At 45.2% G+C, this 18,738-nt stretch overlaps 1 protein-coding gene across 3 annotated transcripts in view; it reads left to right on the forward strand.

The window, feature by feature from the left end:
* LOC109938710 (serine/threonine kinase 11 interacting protein) overlaps window positions 1-17,856 on the forward strand; it is a 115,587-nt gene extending 97,731 nt beyond the window's left edge. For all 3 annotated transcript variants that reach the window (XM_048599048.1, XM_048599051.1, XM_048599049.1), the window contains exons 23-26: window positions 4,584-4,668; window positions 9,043-9,128; window positions 14,115-14,326; window positions 15,228-17,856. In XM_048599048.1, coding sequence (XP_048455005.1) covers window positions 4,584-4,668; window positions 9,043-9,128; window positions 14,115-14,326; window positions 15,228-15,368 — 524 coding nt within the window. In that variant the 3' untranslated portion in view covers window positions 15,369-17,856. The remainder of the gene's footprint in view (window positions 1-4,583; window positions 4,669-9,042; window positions 9,129-14,114; window positions 14,327-15,227) is intronic.
* Window positions 17,857-18,738: the final 882 nt, after the last annotated feature.

The raw sequence follows: 18,738 nt of genomic DNA on the forward strand, positions 1-18,738 counted from the left end.
AAACTGCCCTGGAGAAAGGAGTGGTGAACTGCTGCAGTCTTTGGGGCATACATAAAAATGTAAGAACTGGGAACTGGAGTAGGCCATTCAGCCCTTCAAGCCTGCTCTGCCACTTGATATAATTATGGTTGGTCTCATCTCAGCTTCAACTCCACCTTCCTGCCCGTTCCCTGTAACCTTTCAACCTGTTACTAATTAAAAATCTGTTTATCTCTTTAAATTTACTCGATGTCCCAGCATCCACTGCACTCTGGGGGAGTGAATTCCACAGATTCTCAATTCTTTGAGAGAAGTAATTTATCCGCATCTTTGTTTTAAATCTGCTTCCCTTTATCCTAAAACCATTACCTTTTATTTTTAGTTGCCCCACATGAGACATTCCTTCTACATCTACTTTGTTAATCCTCTTTAGCATCTTCTGACTCAATTAGATATTTCCTCATTCTCTAAACTCCAGAGAGTATAGGCTTAAAGTGCTCAATCTCTCTTTGTAAGACAAACCTCCTCTGAACTACTTCCAGTGTAACTACATCCCTCCTCAAGGGGACCAAAAATGTAGTCGGGATCGCTACAGTGCTGTTAAAAAGGGAGTTCCGGAACTTTGATCCAGTGACAAGCCAATATTGTTCCAAGTCAGGTGGTGTGTCTCTTAGTGGGGAACCCGCAGGTGGTGGTGTTCCTGTGTTTTTCTGCCCTTGTCTAGGCAAATGGCGAATACATCATCACACTCCTGACTTGTGCCTTGTGGATGGTGCATAGGCTTTGGGGAGCTGTGGATGGTGCAGAATGAGTTCTGCTGAGCCGCGGTTCAGAGAGGGTGCCTGGTTTCTTTCTCCCTTGCCCGACTTTGCAACGTGTTCAAATGATACCTGGTTTCCCCTCCATGCCCCACTCCGATATATTCACCCTCTGATCAGCGATTCAGACTGAACTTCCATATAAACTCAACACAGGCAAGTCTGAGCAGCAAGAGACCGGGACACTGAGTAGCTGCCAATGCCTGGAAGCTGATCAAGGACACGAGATGAAACTTGTTGCGCTAGCAGCAGAAATTCATCGAGCACTGTAGCCCCGAGTGCAGTCATCTCCATTCTGACTGTCAGACACACCAGTGAGAGCTGTTCATTCTTCCATCACAGCGCTGCCACTTCACAAATTGATATAAAACTCTGGGCATGTCCTGAGGACACAGAATGTCCTTTCACAAAATTTTGTCAATTTGTTCCTCCTCTACTTGGTGTTGACATCTTGCTGGCTCCAGTTATCCAACTGTGCTCCATTGCCGGTAATGCTTAAACAAACACTAAAATAGCTGGAGAAATGTGGCAGGTCTGGCAGCATCTGTGGAGAGAGAAACGGGTAACATTTTGAGGCCAATTGCTTGTTCAGAAGCTTGAAAGGGAAGTCATGCTTAACCAATGTATCGGAGCTCCTCAAAGGAGTAACATGCTTTGTTTAAAAAGGAGTCTATTGACATACTGTAGTTCTTTGACAAGATGTCACCTGCAAAGATATTGTGGATAAAATCTCAGTGCAGTATGTAGCACATTGGATAGAAGACTGGATAACAGAAAGCAGAGTATGCATAAATGAATCTGTCAGGCAGCATATGAAAGTGAAGTGTCTCAAATCTGTGCTGGGCCTCAACATTTACAATTCATATCAGTTACTTTGATAAGGGGAGCAAAGTCATTGTGGCTACATTTGCAGAGGGCGCCAGAGTAGGTAGCAAAGTATCAAAAACAGAAATTGCTGAAGAAACTCTGTAGGACTGGCAGCATCTATGGGAAGAAAACAGAGGCAACGTTTCGAGTCTGATGACTTCATCAGAAGAGGCAAGTATGTTGTGAAGCAGATGTAAGGAATTTGCAGATAGATATAGGTAGGTTGGGTGAGTGGATAAAACTCTGGCAGATGGAGTTTAATGTGGGAAAATTTGAAGTTGTTTACTTTGGCAGGAACAGTTTAAAAAAGAACAATATTACTTTTTTAAAAAAAAAATTACAGAATTCTGCTTCTGAGGCATCCAGGTGTTCTAGCGCATGAGTGACAAAACGTTAGTATACAGGTACAGCAAGTGATAAAGCAAACAGAATCATAGAATGCCTACAATGCAGAAAAAGGCCATTTGGCCCATCAAATCCACACCAAAGCTCTGAAGAGTATCCCTCCCAAACCCCCTAAATATCCAGTCTTTCACTTTAATGTTATGCTTCTTTTTTATTGACCATTCAACTAAGGGAACAGTTGCTTTATATTCACTCTGTCCATGCCCCTCAAAATCTTACACACCTCTATCAGATTCCCTCTTCAGTCTTCTCTACTATAAAGAAAACAACCCGAGTTTATCCAGCCTCTTCATCGCTGAAATGCTCCATCCCAGGCAGCATTCTGGTGAATGTCCTCTGCATTCCCTCCAGTGCGATCACGTCCTTCCTATAATATGGTGACCAGAACTGCACATAGTACTCCAGCTGTGGCCTAACCAAAGTTCTCTACAGCTACAACATGACCTCCATGCTCTTATAATCTATGTCATGACTGATAAAGTCCACAACTAGGGGGCATTTTTAAAAAATTATCCTTTTGGAGTGCTTGGCCCATATCCCTCCGAGTTTGAGCCCAGTGTGGCAGCAGTAGAGATCCCCCAGCATCTGCAGCTGACAGGTGCAAATTTGTTTCTCACTGAGGGTGTGTAACTGTGGAACTCTGACTCAGAAGGCAATAGGAGTAGAATTATTGAATATTTTTAAGACTGAGGAGGACAGAATCTTGGGCAGGGATTACAGGGGATACATGGGAATGTGGAATTTGAAATGCAAACAAACCAGTCATGATCTTAGAGTCATACAGCATGGAAACAGACCCTTCGGTCCAAACAGTCTATGCTGACGATAATCCCAATCTAAACTAGTCCTATTTGCCTGCATTTGGCCCATATTCCTCCAAACCGTTCCTATTCATGTACTTATCCAAATGTCTTTTAAATGTTGTAACTGTACCCACATCAACCACTTTCTTATTGAATGGTGGAGCTGGATGGTCTACTACTCTTATTTCATATGTCCTTGGAAAGGATGGTCACCAAAGGTTTGGGTGGGGCGGGGTGTGGCAGATGGCAGGGTCACTGAGCAACACTCAATTATTTACTGGTGCTGTGTTTCCCTACGCGAACACCCGGCTTTGAGTCATTATGGAACAGAAGAGACCGTACCTACAGGGAGGTGGTGTATATTGGGAATGTCACTGAGCTAGTGGCCCAGCAGATAGTGACATTTGAATTCAGTGGAAATCTGAAAAGAGCTAGTCAATGGTGACCATGTAAGAACTGTTGATAATCATGTAAACCCATCTGGTTTTGTACGATTATCAGCATAACATCACTAATGTCCTTTTAGGGAATGAAATTTGCTGTCCTTACCTAGTCTGGCCTACGTGTGACCACCTAGAAATATGGTTAACTCTTTACTGCGCTCTGGGCTATTAGGGATCGACAAAGCAAGCACTGTCTGCATCCTGTGAACATATTTTTTTCTAAAAGTTCAGCCCTTTGTATCAATGCCAGCTCTCTGTAGTGCAGTTCACCCAGCCCCATTCCCCTGTTCTATCCCTACAGCCTCTGGAAGTTTAATAACCCCAATTTCCTATCAAAATCATAAAGTGTCTCCCACTCAGCATCTCCACTTTGCTTCACAACCTCAACAGAAAATGAAAAACATTTTCATTCTTATCCAATTGTTCACACACACATCCCCACAAATTCTTAGATAATTTAAACAGGTGCCACTGACTGTGTAAATGCATTTGGAATTAGCTGATCTCAACCAAGCCAGTGCCAGCTGGACCCGGCAACTCTAGAATTCGTGGTCAAAAGCTGTGCCTCAATGATGCCACCTGTAGTCAGATAGCAAGATACCACAATGGAGATATTGACCAGATAACGTGTTTGTGATGCTTATTGGTTGATAGATACTGGCTAAGATACTGTGACAATTCCCACGTTTTCCACAAAATAAGCCCATGTGAGAGGGGAGAGGGCAGCTTGCTTTATCATCTCATCCACATTGCGAATAGTGCAGCGCTCCCTCTTTACTACCTTTTAACAGTGTAGCGCTCCTTCAGTACTGTCCCTCTAACACTGCAGCTGCCTTACTGTGCTTCTTACAGTGCTGTGTGTGTCAGCCTGGATTTTATGCTCAAGTTTCAGGTTTGGGACTTGTACCCACAACCGGTCTCGAAGGTGTGTGCTAACCGCTGACCCTGGGATTAATTGTGATTACATTGAGCTGTCTCAAATCACATTTCTCAACTGTATAGCTCCTGTTGTCAAGGAAGATCAGACCACAGTTTGACTGAGTGGGAGGGAAAATGTAGCTCGCCCTGTTTCTGTGGAGTGAAGATCAGCATCGTGAGGTTTAATCTTCAGTTCAGGGTGACAGTTAAATTGCGTCCTGGTGGAGAGGAATTGCCAGAATTTAGCAGCATTGAGCAGGGTTTGACATGACCATCGATTCTTGTTCCTGATCATGACACGGAAACTCACACTTGCATTCCAATTCATAGGATTTTTCTTCCCTCAACAGACATGGTACGGGAACTAATTCCAAGATCAATCAGTAAACTGGAATCCATCTGCTTCACCCGCATGGACCCACAGCACAAACTCTGGTAAAAGTCAAAGGCTTTCTGTAATTTTCATCTTTCTTCTCCCACACTGCTATTTGTTGAACAGCTGCTGCTGAGGATATCAGACTGGTAAATTATACAAAAAACTACTTAAATTAGAGCCATTAAACGTGAAGAGTTTGAATGCTTGAAGAATCTTGCACTTTGGAAGGGGGCCATTTGGCCCATCATACCTCTGCCATTCCTTTGAGTGAGCTCTCCAAATACTCCCTGTTCCCCTGCTCTTTATGCAAAGCCCCACAAATTTTCCTCTTCGAGTATTTATTCGTCATAGAATTCCTACAGCATGGAAGCAGGCCATTTGGCCCATTGGGTCCACACTGACCTTTGAGCATCCCATCCACTGTACCCTATCCCTGTAACCCTGCATTTCCCATGGCTAATCTACGTAGCCTGCACTTCCCTGGACACTATGGGCACTACGGGCAATTTAGCATGGCCAATCCGCCTAACCTGCACATCTTTGGACTGTGGCCGGAAACCCACACAGAGACGGGGAGGATGTGCAAACTCCACACAGACAGTCATCCGAGGGTGAAATCGAACCCAGCGCCCTGGCGCTGTGAGGCAGCAGTGCTGACCACTGAGCCACCGTGCTACCTCCTGGTAAGCCAATCCCTTCTGGAAGTTCGTATTGAATCTGCTTCCACTACCATCTCAGGCAGTGATTTCCAGATCCAGCACAGTAGGTTTTTATTTTTAAAAGTTACATCACCACCTTTGCCTCTTTAACCAAGCACCTTGGCTATCAGTCTTGCTGCCAGGAGTCATAAAGTCAAGAGGAAGAAACTATCAAACTTCTCATGATTTTGAACATTTCAATTTCTCCCCTGACGTTCTCTGTTGTAAAGAGAACATTCCTAACCTCTCCAGTCTCTTCATGTCTACTGAAACATCTCATTTCTGGCATTAGTATAAATCCTGTCGCTACAAGAACAGACTGGAAGTTGGGAATTCAGATTAAACGTGGGCAAAGAAACCTGCTGATTACCACATACCATCCTCCCTCAGCTGATGAATCAGTGCTCCTCCATGTTGAACAACATTTGGAAGAAGCACTGAGGATGGCAAGGGCACAAAATGTACTCCGGGTGGGGGATTTCAATGTCCACCACCAAGAGTGGCTCGGCAGCAGTATTACTGATTGAGCTGGCTGGGTCCTAAAGGATATAGCTGCTAGACTGGGTCTGCGGCGGGTAGTGAGGGAAAACATACTTGGCCTTTTCCTTACCAATCTGCCAGCTGCAGTTACATCTGTCCATGACAGTATCGGTAAGAGTGACCATCGCACAGTCCTTGTGGAGATGAAGTCCTGCCTTCACATTGAGAATAGCTTCCAATTGTGTTGTGTGGCACTATCACCGTGCTAAATTGGACAGACTTCGCACAGATCTAGCATCTCAAGACTGGGCATCCATGAGGTGGTGTGGGCCATCAACAGTAGCAGAATTGTGCTGGAGTACAATCTGTAACCTTGTGGCCCAGCATATCCCCACCTAATTATTACCATCAAGCCACGGGATCAACCCTGGGTTCAATGAAGATTGCAGGAGGGCATGCCAGGAGCAGCTCCAGGCATACTTGTTAATGAGGTGTCAACCTGGTGAAGCCACCAAACAGGACTACTTGCACGCCAAACAGCAAGTGACAGACAGAGCTAAGCGATCCCACAACCAGTGGATCAGATCTAAGCTCTGCAGTCCTGCCACATCCAGTCGTGAATGTTGGTGGACAATTAAACAACTCACTGGAGGAGGAGGTTCCACACATATCCCCATCATCAATGATGGAAGAGCCCAGCATGTCAGTGCAAAAGATAAGGCTGAAGCATTCGCTGCAATCTTCAGCCAGAAGTGCCGAGTGGATGATCCATCTCGGCCTCCTCCAGTGGTCCCCAGCATCACAGATACCAGTCTTCAGCCAATTCGATTCACTCCATGTGATATCAAGAAACGGTTGGAGACACTGGATACTGCAAAGGCTATGGGCCCTGACATCATTCTGGCAATAGTACTCAAGACTTGTGCTCCAGAACTTGTCGCTCCCCTAGCCAAGCTGTTCCAGTACAGTTACAACACTGGTATCTACCCAGCAATGTGGAAAATTGCCCTAGGTATGTCCTGTGCATAAAAAGCAGGACAAATCCAATCCGGTCAATTACTGCCCCATCAGTCTACTGCCAATCATCAGTAAAGTGATGGAAGGTGTCACTAACAGCGCTATCAAGCAGCACCTGCTCAGCAATAACCTGCTCAGTGACGCCCAGTTTGGGTTCTGCCAGGGCCACTCAGCTCCTGACCTCATTACAGCCTTGGTTCAAACATGGACAAAAGAGCTGAATTCCAGAGGTGAGGTGAGAGTGACAGCCCTCGACATCAAGGCTGAATTCAGCCGAGAGTGGCATCAAGGAGTTCCAGCAAAACTGGAATCAATTGGTATAAGGATCAAACTCTCCGGTAGTGGAGTCATACCTGACACATAGAAAGATGGTCGTGGTTGTTGGAGGTCAATCATCTCAGCTCCAGGACATCTCTGCAGGAGTTCCTCAGGGTAGTCTCCTTGGCCCAACCATCTGTAGCTGCTTCATCAATGACCTTCAGAACTGGGGCTGTTCACCGATGATTGTGCAATGTTCAGCACCAGTTGTGACTCCTCAGATGCTGAAGCAGTCCAAGTTCAAATGCAACAAGGTCTGGACAATATCCAGCTTTGGGTGACAATTGGCAAGTGACATTCATGCCACACAAATGCCAAAGTGTGACCATCACCAATAAGAGACAATCTAACCACTGCTCCTTGCCATTCAATGGTGTTACCATCACTAAATCCCCCGCTATCAACATCCTGGGGGTTATCGTTGACCAGAAACTCAACTGGACTCACCACATTAACACTGGCTACAAGAGCAGGTCAGAAACTAGGAATACTGTGGCGAGTAACTCACCACCTGACTCCCCAAAACCTGTCCACCATCTACAAGGCAAGTCAGGAGTGTGATGAAATACTCTCCACTTGTCTGGATGAGTGCAATCCCAATAACACTCAGAAGTTTGACACCATCCAGGACAAAGCAGCCCGCTTGATTGGCACCACATCCACAAGCATCCCCTCCCTCCACCAGCAGCGCTGAGTAGCAGCAGTGTGTACTGTGTACTAGATGCACTGCAGAAATTCACCAAAGATCCTCAGGCAGCACCTTTCAAACCCCCACAACCACTTCCATCTAGAAGGACAACGGCATCAGACATGTGGGAACACCACCACCTCCAAGTTCCCCTCCAAGCCACTCACCATCCTGACTTGGAAATATATCGCCGTTCCTTCTCTGTCACTGGGTCAAAATCCTAGAATTCCCTCCCTAATAGCATTGTGGGTCAACCCACAACAGGAGGACTGCAGCGGTTCAAGAAGGCTTCTCGAGCAACTAGGGATGGGCAAGAAATGCTGGCCCATCCAGCGATGCCCACATCCCACAAATGAATAGAGAAAAAAAAACTGCAGTGAATAACTCACTTCCTCACTCCACAAAAGCCTGTTCACCATCAATAAGGCACAAGTCAGGAGTGTGATGGAATATTCATAGCCTCTAACATGCTCCTGTAACCACTGTATTTATATGGCAAGTCCAATTGAGTTTCTGATCAATGTTAACACCCAGGATTTTTATAGTGAGGGATTGATTGATGGTGATGGTAATGCTAATGAATGTCAAGGGACGGTGGTTAGATTGTCTCTTATTGGAAATAATCATTGCCTGACCTTTGTGTGATGCGAATGTCACTTGCCACTTGTCCGCCCAAGCCTGGATATTGTCCAGATCTTATTGCATTTGAACATGGACTGCTTTGGTGTTTGAGGAGTTACAAGTAGTGCTGAACATTTTGCAATCATTAGCAAACATTCCCCACATCCAACCTTAGACTGGAGGAAAGGTCATTGATGAAGCAGCTGAAGATGATTGGGCCTAGTACACTACCCTGAGGAACTCCTGGAGCTGAGGTGAGTGACTTCCAACATGCATACTGTTTCATTGTTCCTCTGAAATGCCTTGCTAAGTTTCACTGTTGAAGAGGGTTGGTTATCTCAATTGGCTGGATGGCTGGCAGTGATGCAAAGTGATGCCAGCAGTGTGGATTCAGTACTTGCACTGGCTGAGGTTACCACAAAGGGCTGTTCTCAACTTCTCCCCTCACCTGAGATATGGTGACCCTCCGATGAAACCACCACTAGTCTTATCTCTAATGGGTAAAACTTTGCCAAATTTACCTTTCTGGTAAAGGCCCTATATGAAGCTTGTTTCATTTGTTGTACTGTTATAATCCTTATAATTTAAACTTGACTAATCTATTCCTGCAGGCCCCTCGTCTGTGAGCATCTGGCTGCTGACTCACTGGAGTACCAGTGCCCTGCTTACCTGTATGCGCTGGCATTCCTTCTTCAAGGTAAATCGCGAGTAGTGTATGGGAGGCAGGGACAATTGTTTGTGTCACTGGCATCTTCAATGACCAGTGTTTGTTACCATTAGATGCACTTAAAATCATTTGTATAGTACAATGGCATAGCAGGAGGTCATTCAACCCATTGTGAATGTTACAGGGGAAGAGCAGGAAAGTGGACATGAGAAGGGTCAGATCAGCCATGATCCTATTGAATGGCATAGCAGCTTGAGGGGCTGATTGGCCAAACTTATTCCTGTTTCTTCTGGTCTTGTGGAGAAAGAGCTATCTAACGTAATCCCACTCTCCAGCTCTTGGCCTGTAACCCTGTAGCTTACAGCAATTCAAGCCCATATCCAAGTCTTTATTTCAACGGTTTTGGAGGATTTCTGCTTCTACTGCCGTATTAACCAATGAGTTTCTGACCCCCACACCTCAACCAAACTTCAACCCAGAGCCCATTGTGTGAATAAATGACTTAACTCCTTTTGAGAGCTTGCACCAAGTTACATCGTTCCATTCTCCCTGGTTATTTGCCCCTCTGTTAAGGGAAATTGATCTTTCCAATCCATTCCTTGACACCTGCCTCATTGTTTGAGACACGTCAATCAAATCTTCTCTTAACCTCCACTTGTTTTGTCAAATGTCGACCCCAGTTCACTGATCAGTCTTAATGGTTGAAGGTCTATCATAGAAACATAGGAAAAGGAGTAGGCCATTCAGCCGCTTGAGTCTGTTCCACCACTTAGTGAGCTCAGGGGCTGATCTGTGGCCTAACTCCATCTACCTGCCTTTGGCCCATATCCCTGAACACCGTTGCTGAACAAAAATGGATGTCTCTCAGATTTCAAATTAACAACTGATCCAGCATCCACTACCATTTGTGGAAGAGAGTTCCAAACCTCTACCACCCTTTGTGTGTAGAAGTGCTTCCTAACATCTCTCCTGAATAGTCTGGCCCTGATTCTCAGGCTATGCCCCTAGTTCTAGAATCCCCAACCTGTGGAAATGGTTTATCTTTATCCACCTAGTATTTTCCTGTTAATATCTTCAAGACTTCGATCAGATCAGCCCTTAACCTTTAAATTCGAGTGAAATCAGATCTAATCTGTATAATCTCTCCTCATAACTTAACCTTTGAAGTTCGGGCAGGCCATGGCCGAGTGGTATTATCACTAAACAATTAATCCAGAAACTTAGCTAATATTCTGGGAACTTGGATTCAAATTCCGCTATCTGCCATGGTGGAATTTGAATTCTATAAAGATTCTGCATTTTAGGGTCTAATGATGACCATGAATCCATCGTCAGTTGTCAGAAAAATCCATCCAGTTCACTAATGCCCTTTAGGGAAGGAAGCTGCCATCCTTACCTGGTCTGGCCTACATGTAACTCCAGACCCACAGCAATGTAGTTGATTCTTAACTGCCCCCCTGGGCAATTAGGAATGGACAATAAATGCTACCTAGCCAGTGACGCCCTCATCCCGTGAGTGAATTAACAAAAAAGGTGTCGACTCAACCATGAAAATGTTGAGGCTGAGATGAGATCAGCCATGTCATATAAAATGGCAGAGCAGGCTCGAGGGGCTGAATTGCCTACACTTACACCTAGTTCTTATGTTGGTATTCTTGTAAGCCTGCATTATACTCCCTCCAAGGCCAAGATATCCTTCCTAAGGTGTGGTGCCTAGATTTACCTTCAACACTGCCAAGTGGAGGTCAACCAGGGTTTTGTGTAACTGGTGCATCCTTACACTACCCAGAACTGAGCAGTACCTGTTAACTATCAGTGTCTGGAATTCCGTTTCTTAAAAGACAGTGGAAGCAGAGTCTCTAAGTACTTTCTGTTAAGGGAGTTAGATTTTCAGGGTTAGGGAGCAGTGTGGAGTGATCGTATCTGCCATGATGTTATTGAATGATGGAGCAGGCTTCAAGTGCCTACTCCTGTATTTGAGTGCGTAAAACCGGGTTTGAAAGCAAACGTCACTGGGATTTTGAGCTATCTGCCTATCCATGATCTTAATTATATTAATGCTATTTGGTTGGATTAATTTCTGTCTCTTTAATGTTGCATCTTGTGAAAATATAAACCAAGAGGAGAGGTCAGTTGTAGACTTCTGCCAAATGCCTGGGACCTCAGGACTTCCTCAGTGTGAACTGAGCCTGGCAAATTAATTCATGGCCCTCAGAGATCTGTGTCACTCTTCTGCTTTTGCCTCAAGATTTTGCCTTTTTTTAAAATCTTATGTTCTTTCATGAGATACGGGTGTTACTGACAGTTGTCAGCCATTTCGGAGTCAACCAGGTTGCTAAAGGTCTACAGTTGCATGATTTTTAAAAGTTCGTTCGTTGTGGTTGTTGCTAATAGGGTTGGCATTTATTGTCCATCCCAAATTGTCCGTAAGAAGTGCTGGTGCTGCTTTCCTGAACTGCTGCAGGCCATTTGCTGTAGATAGACTCACATTGCTTTTAGGCAGGGACTTCTAAGGTTTTGAGCCAGCAACACTGAAGGAACGACAATATATTTTCAAGTTAGGATGTTGAGTAGCTTGGGGGAGAACTTGCAGGAGTGGTGTTTACTATGTATCTTCTGCCCTTGTCCTTCTAAAATCCATGACCACTATCATCTGAGGAGCCTTGATGAATTTCAGCAGTGCATCTTAAAGTTGGTATACACTGCTGCTACTGAGTATCGGTGGTGGAGGGAGTGAATGTTTGTGAATGTGTTGCCAATCAAGCGGGCTGCTTTGTCCTGGATGATGTGAAGCTTTTGTGAGTGTTGTTGGATCTGAACCTGTCCAAGCAAGTGTTGAGTATACCATCACACTCTTGACTTGTGCCTTGTGGATGGTGGACAGGCTTTGGGAAGTTAGGAGGTGAGTTACTCGCTGCAGGAATTCCTAGCCTCTGACCTGCTTCTGTAGTCACTTTATTTGTATGGTAAGTCTGGTCACTGGTTACACTCAGGATGTCAATAGTGGGGGATTCCATAATGGCAATGTCAAGAAGGTTAAACTGTCTCTTGTTGAAGATGGTTTTTTGCCTGGCACTTACGTGCCTTAAATGTTACCTGCTACTTGTTAGTTCAAATCTGGATATGATCCAAGTCTTGCTGCATCTGGACGTGGACTGCTTCAGTATCTGAAGCGTTGCAAATGGTGCTGAACATTATGCAATCATCAGCAACCAATCCCACTTCTGACCTTGTGATGGAGGGATGGTCATTGAAGTAGCTGAAGATGATTGGGCCGAGGTCCTGGAGCTGAGATGACTGATTTCCATCTTCCTTTTGTGCTAAGTATGATTCCAATAATGAGAGAGTTTGCCTATTGATTCCAATTTTGCTAGGGCTCCTTGATGCCACACTTGGTCGAATGCAGCCTTGCTGTCAAGGGCTGTCACTCTCACCTCACCTCTGGAATTCAGCTCTTTTGTCCATGTTTGAACCAAGGCTGTAATGAGATCAGGAGCTGAGTGGCCCTGGCAGAACCCAAACTGGGCGTCACTGAGCAGGTGCTACTTAATAGCACTGTTGATGACACCTTCCATCACTTTACTGATGATGGAGCGGAGACTGATGGGGTGGTAATTGGCCGGGTTGGATTTGTCCTGTTTTTTGCGTACAGGGCATACTTGGGCAATGTTCCACATTGCCGGGTAGATCCCAGTGTTGTAACTGACCTGGAACAGCTTGGCTAGGGGAGCGGCAAGCTCTGGAGCACAAGTCTTCAGCATTATTGCCGGAATGTTGTCAGGGCCCATAGCCTTTGCAGTATCCAGTGCCTCCAACCGTTTCTTGATGTCACATGGAGTGATGTAAGCCAAACCAGGAAAAGACTACAGAGTTTAAAGTCTATTAGAAAGTACATTACAGTGCATTAATGAACCAGATGGACTTATAACAACAACTGGTAGTAGTTTCACACTCGCACCATCCCTGAGGCCAGCTTTCAATTGCCGAATTCAATTCAGTCAGCTGCCATTGTTAGATTTGAACCCCTGTCTCCAAGGCATTCTCCTGGGTCCCTGGATTCCTTGTGTGGTGACATTACCACCATAGCACCCCCTCGCTCTATTAGTTGCTGTTGTACCACTGGGTTTCCCAGGATCAGCCACCCCTGCAACTACCGCCAGACAGTGAGTGGCCAGACCATTCCCCATGGGACAAGCCTTGTCAGGTCTGATTACTGCAAATCTGAGCCTTTGTTACTTTCCAGCAAGAAAGTTGCTGATGTGCAGTACCTTTTTATAGAAAACTCTTTCACTGGGTCAGGGAGCCAGACTGTGGGAAGCATAACCTTTACTATTAGAATCGAGCCTTTTCCTGTCTTATGAGGACAGGTTGAGTAAGTTGGGCCTGTACTCTCAGGAGTTTTGGGGAAAGAGGAGTGACCTTATTGAAACTTACAAGATTTTAGGGGACTTGACAGGGTAGATGTGGAAAAGTTGCTTCTCCTTGTGGAAAATCTAGGACCAGAGGGCGTAATCTCAAAATAAAAATAATATTATTTAAGAGATGAGGAATTTCTTCCTCTGAGAATTGTGAATCTGTGGAATTCAAGGCTGAGACAGACCGATTTTTAATCAGTAAGGGAATCGATGGTTATGGGGGAAATGGTAGGAAAGTGGTGTTGAGGATTATCAGATCAGCCATGATTTCTTTGAGCAGACTCGATGGGCTGAATGGTCTACTTCTGCTCCTTTGTCTTAAGATCTTAATTTGGCAACACTTCTGCAGAGAAAAAATTTGGAATACTTTTCCACAAACAACACTAGATTAAGTTTGAATTTTAAGATTGGAAATTGATAGATTTTTGAGGGCTATGGAATTGAGAACCACATCAGCCATGATCTTGAAAGGTAGAGCAGTCTTGACCGGAGAATGGCCTCACATTCCTGCTATCTCTGACATTCCTGCAATCTTTGCTAGCAAGCTGAGTTGAAAATTAAAACTGGTTGAGCTTTGCCTTTTTTCTAAATGTCTTCATAGATGGTGATCTTTCTCCTGTGAGTGTGGTTGCTACCTCAACCACTATCTACTTGTTGGTGGAGGACCATCAGTGGAAGAAAGTGATGGGCGAGATGGACAATCCTTTGCCTCATGAGGTTCCAATGAAAGAGAGCCAAGCCATCAGTGATATCAGCTCAGTCAGCCTCTATCAGTCTGCTCCACATGACATCCAGCTCCGGTTCTACCACGAGGTATGTTTTCCCCACCCTCACTGACCTGTCTCCCTTCCTCCGTTTTGGCCCTTTATCAGAACCAATGGGTAGTTGGTCTGCTCTCCGATGCTGGCAGTCATGACCCTAGCATTTTCCAGCAATCTCCATTTTATTCCCACTGCCTTCATTTCAGAGAGCACTTTGTCCAGTAACTAACTGGTGGCACTTGATGTACATCAGCACTCTTGGCACCATTCTAGCATCGGCGCTAAGGAGATTTATCCTAGGTCTAACCTTGCATAGTGCCTGTCCTGGGAGTGTTTCGGGACAGTGTCGATGGAACTTTACTGCATCTCCTTGCCAGACTTGATGCAAACTGTTCAAATCCATTTCAGAGTTGAGTACTCTCTCTCCATATTATTGACTGTTTCCTGGGTTGGACAGTATGATGGGACTTTACCTGAAGAAGCACTGCTCCACACTTGGCTGTTTTGATTGGGTTCCCTGTACATGCCTTTGTGTTTTGTTTTAATTTGGGTAATGGAGGGGAATTGAATGGAGGAGGCATCTGCATATGGGGTTTTGGGAAGGAGTTTATGAGAACTGTATCCTCAGAAGAGGTTCTGACCTCAGTTTTGTACAACTTTTAAAGCACATTTAAGCAACTTAAACTTCCCTTAGTTAGCAGTTGCAACTAAGACAAAATCTATTGGTCAATGAAACTTATAGAACAGAAATGGAAACTTACCGAGCCCAACCCAACATATAACTGTCTGGAATGGTAATGTATCCCAGCCCCTGGCATGGCCACAGGCCTCAAAACCTCAATTGTACTGATGCCCTCTACTTTTTAAGCTGAGATTGTGAATGTCGTTAGAGATAATGGAACTGTCTCTTGTCTTTCCCTTGCTCGCTGTCTGACCCTTCATTGCATCCCCAGGTAAGCCGAACTGAAAGCACCTGGCATCTGCGGACCGAGTGTGTGGAGCTGGTGAAGGCTGTGGTGGACTGGGTCCAGGAGCCGTGGAAGGAGATGTTTGGGGTACCGTTGAATATCACTGTCCACCAAACACTGGACTAGACTGGGAGATGGAAATGTGTTAAGCCCAAGGCGCTTGTGGATCGAAGGAGTTCGTGAGAGTGTGTGGTTTTTCATGAGGTGACCAGAGGTTGATTCCTGCTGGTGGGAAGGACTTGTATTTAGACTTTACAAAGAGAATGTTGCAGTTCCTATGGATTATTGACTGTGATCATGATGCCCTGCCTCAAGTTGAGTATTTGCCTTGTGTCTCTCTCTCCTCTCTCTCTCTTTTTGTGCGTCGCCTTTTATACAAGAGTTTTTTTATTTAATCTTAAGTTTTCCATCCTGCTGATAGTAGGACAGGTCTCTGGGCTTAGCCAATCTCACCTGGGCTCCCCTGGCCCTCAGTGCCAGCAAGAGGATATGGTCACAGAGTAACAATGGACAAAACTCTCATTTCATGCTTTCCTGCTCCTGTTTGAGGGGGCAGCTGATGAGGAGAGTAATTTACTTGAAGTCTCTGTAGGCGTTCAAACTCATGAACTGTTTGAGGAGCAGGGAGGGAGTTTGGGGTTTATTGGCATGCTGTGTTGCAGTTGCTTGGATTTTGTTTTGCACCTTAACCTCACTCACTAGGTCGTGGTAACCATCTCCTTAACCAGTGAACACTATTGGGTTGCTGCTCTGGTTTTAAGGAGATATTGATGAACCAGCTGTTCTCCCCACTGCACCATATTACAAATACACCCGATGTGCTCTGTTCAGTATCGGTGGATCATGCTGCCTTCCCCCGTTCCCACGAGTGTTTGACTCCCATGAGCCATTTCCCACTGCCACAGAACTCCCATGTTATCCATCTTTGGAAGAGCCCAGTGAATTCCCAGAGCATTTCCCCCTCAGAGAGCTTTTTGTCACTCCTTGAGTTACACAGCCCCCCTTTCCAGTCCCAGGCCGGCGATGAATAGAGTGCCCATCTCCACTCGCCCACTGGGTGGAGTCAGGTGAGGCTGTGAGGAGGATGGGCTAGTCATTGGCAAAACCAGGAAAACATTTGTTCCAACATGATTTCCAATACTTAGTTCTAGCACCATTACAACTTCTGCCCTCTCAGGGTAGCTATTCTGCTTCTCGCAGTCCTCTTTGTGTCCAATGTTGTATGAATCAGGTGTGGGTGCACCTTGTACTTGGAGATTCCTTCAAGACAAAACAAGTATCTAAGTTGAAGCATTGTGGCAAATGATAGTCCAGGAGGCCAAGACTGGGTTTGACTATTAAACCCTGCTGATCCCTATCAGAATGAAGGGAGTACAGACTTCACAGGTCAGGGTTAGGTGGGGACACAATCTCTGCAAGGCAGGGGTTAATTCACATCTGTTCTCTGGACTCCAGGAAGATGGGCAGCTGCTCCTGGGCACAGAGGGTACCATTCCCTGAGGTTTATATACACGCCCACCCTCAGCATACCTCTGAAGGAAACGTCAGGGTAAATCTATCTCCTCAACTGGATTCACTTCTCCACTTTTCCACTGTCTTGTATCAGGCCTTGTGTCACCAAAGCTGCCCCCAGATGCAGTTTGAAGCGACATGTATTCTCCCTGCTTTTTCTTCAGAGCACTTTCCTGCTCCCTGATCAGTGATCAGTTTCCTGGGTGGATTAGTTGCTGCACCAGACGCTGTCCTTAATGTCTCTTCTCCCAGAACCTGTATATGATATGGGGAGGGAGGCACATGTTTCCTGAAGTCAGCTCATATTGGTGAGACAGCTGTATAGTTGCTGCCAGCTGTTTGCATTGAGTAGCTCATCCTTTTTATTAGATATTGCAGACACCTCTGTTCTCTCCCTTAGTTTAACCCACAGATGGTGAGGCTGTTGCCAGTGAGCATGTTTGTGGTTCTGTGCCATTGTTTGATCATTTTGTTCTTTGTCTTCCAACCCCCTCATGCCATACGGTTGACCACTCATCATCGTCCCCAAGGCTCGGAAGTTTGTCTATGCTGTTTAGAGCACTGACCACTAGCTAGATGCCTGAGAGGCCAGAGGGACTGAAGAGCCCTTGTCTCACCCCACACACTCAAGCACACACTCCCTGACCTAGTCAGAGAGCTTAACGCACATGATAATCACTGTCATTGACTGGCGATCACAAGGGAACAGGGATTTCAACTGTTTCTTAATTCACTGACTGAGGTTGCCTGGAGCTACATGTACTGAACTGCTGGAGATGGTAGACAAACTCGTTTGGGTGAATACTACTCATTGCACCTACCCCATCAGATAAGGCCATATCTTCTTCACAGGAAGAATTTTAGACAACCTATTTTGTTTTTTAAAATCTGCTATTTGCATTGAAGTAAGTGGAAGTAAGTGCACTCATACTGGGTGTGACACTGAGAATTTGTACAGTAGACCAAGCATGTCTGGACTCTTGCACTGAAGCCAGGACTGTATTTATCTTTAAAAGTAGATCTGCTATATGCACTGTGATTGTTTAAGTTGTCTATCCTGTATTTTTGATAACTTTGAAAATAAATTTCAATGTGAAGCTGATGCTCTGTGATCACACATTCCTGCTCCAACTCGCTCCTTGCCTAGTATAATTCCGTGGGGAAAATCTCAGTAAAATCTTTATTCTTCTTCTGTGTTATACGCAGTAATGGCCACGATACATTGGCTCCACCCATTTTATTGATCGCACACAGTCTGGATGAAAACAAGGAAGGATTTCTACTGTAGCTTTCAGAGGTAACAGCTATATCTGTACCAGCTCCCTATGGTCCTAATAATTACCCCGACTCTGTGTTGTTGCCCTTATTGCTATCATGCAATTGACCTTGTCATGTGAGTACAGTGCCAGTTCTGCAGGTGCTCCATAGTGGTGTAGCTCTGTCACTTATCTGAATCACTCGATAGGCCCAAGCAAAGTCAAAGAAGAATTGGTGGCAGTAAGCTGCCTCAAACAAACCCTTACCCAGTACCACTTACTGTTAGAGGTGGCAAATACTGCAAGGTACCAAAGCAGTCATCAGAGTAAACACATCTGTAATCCCAAGCACCATCTGTAATATCCATGGCACCCATCACCACTTCCCCATGGGTTTCCATTGGATACCAGTTCACAAACACAATCCATTTTAAAACAGCCTTCCCTGTTTTCAAATATTGTTTGATATTGCATGGAAGGGTCCAACACTAAGCTAAATCCCGGTCTCACCCTGAGTCCTTTGTATCAGGAGTGGTAGTGATGTTTATAGGGTTCAGTCAGGGAGTCTGAGTTGATGTAGCCACGTACACTTTTATGTGTAGCCTGAAGTTATGGTTGGTGGTGGTAATGGCTCCAACACGAGATTGGCAGTAAGTAATGAAGCTCATTTGAAGAGCCAGTATATGTACAATGACATGAATGGCCTCTGTCTGCACTGGGACAATTGT

Source organism: Rhincodon typus, chromosome 7 (assembly GCF_021869965.1).
Source record: "Rhincodon typus isolate 14 chromosome 7, sRhiTyp1.1, whole genome shotgun sequence".
In the NCBI taxonomy this organism is placed as follows: Eukaryota; Metazoa; Chordata; class Chondrichthyes; order Orectolobiformes; family Rhincodontidae; genus Rhincodon; species Rhincodon typus.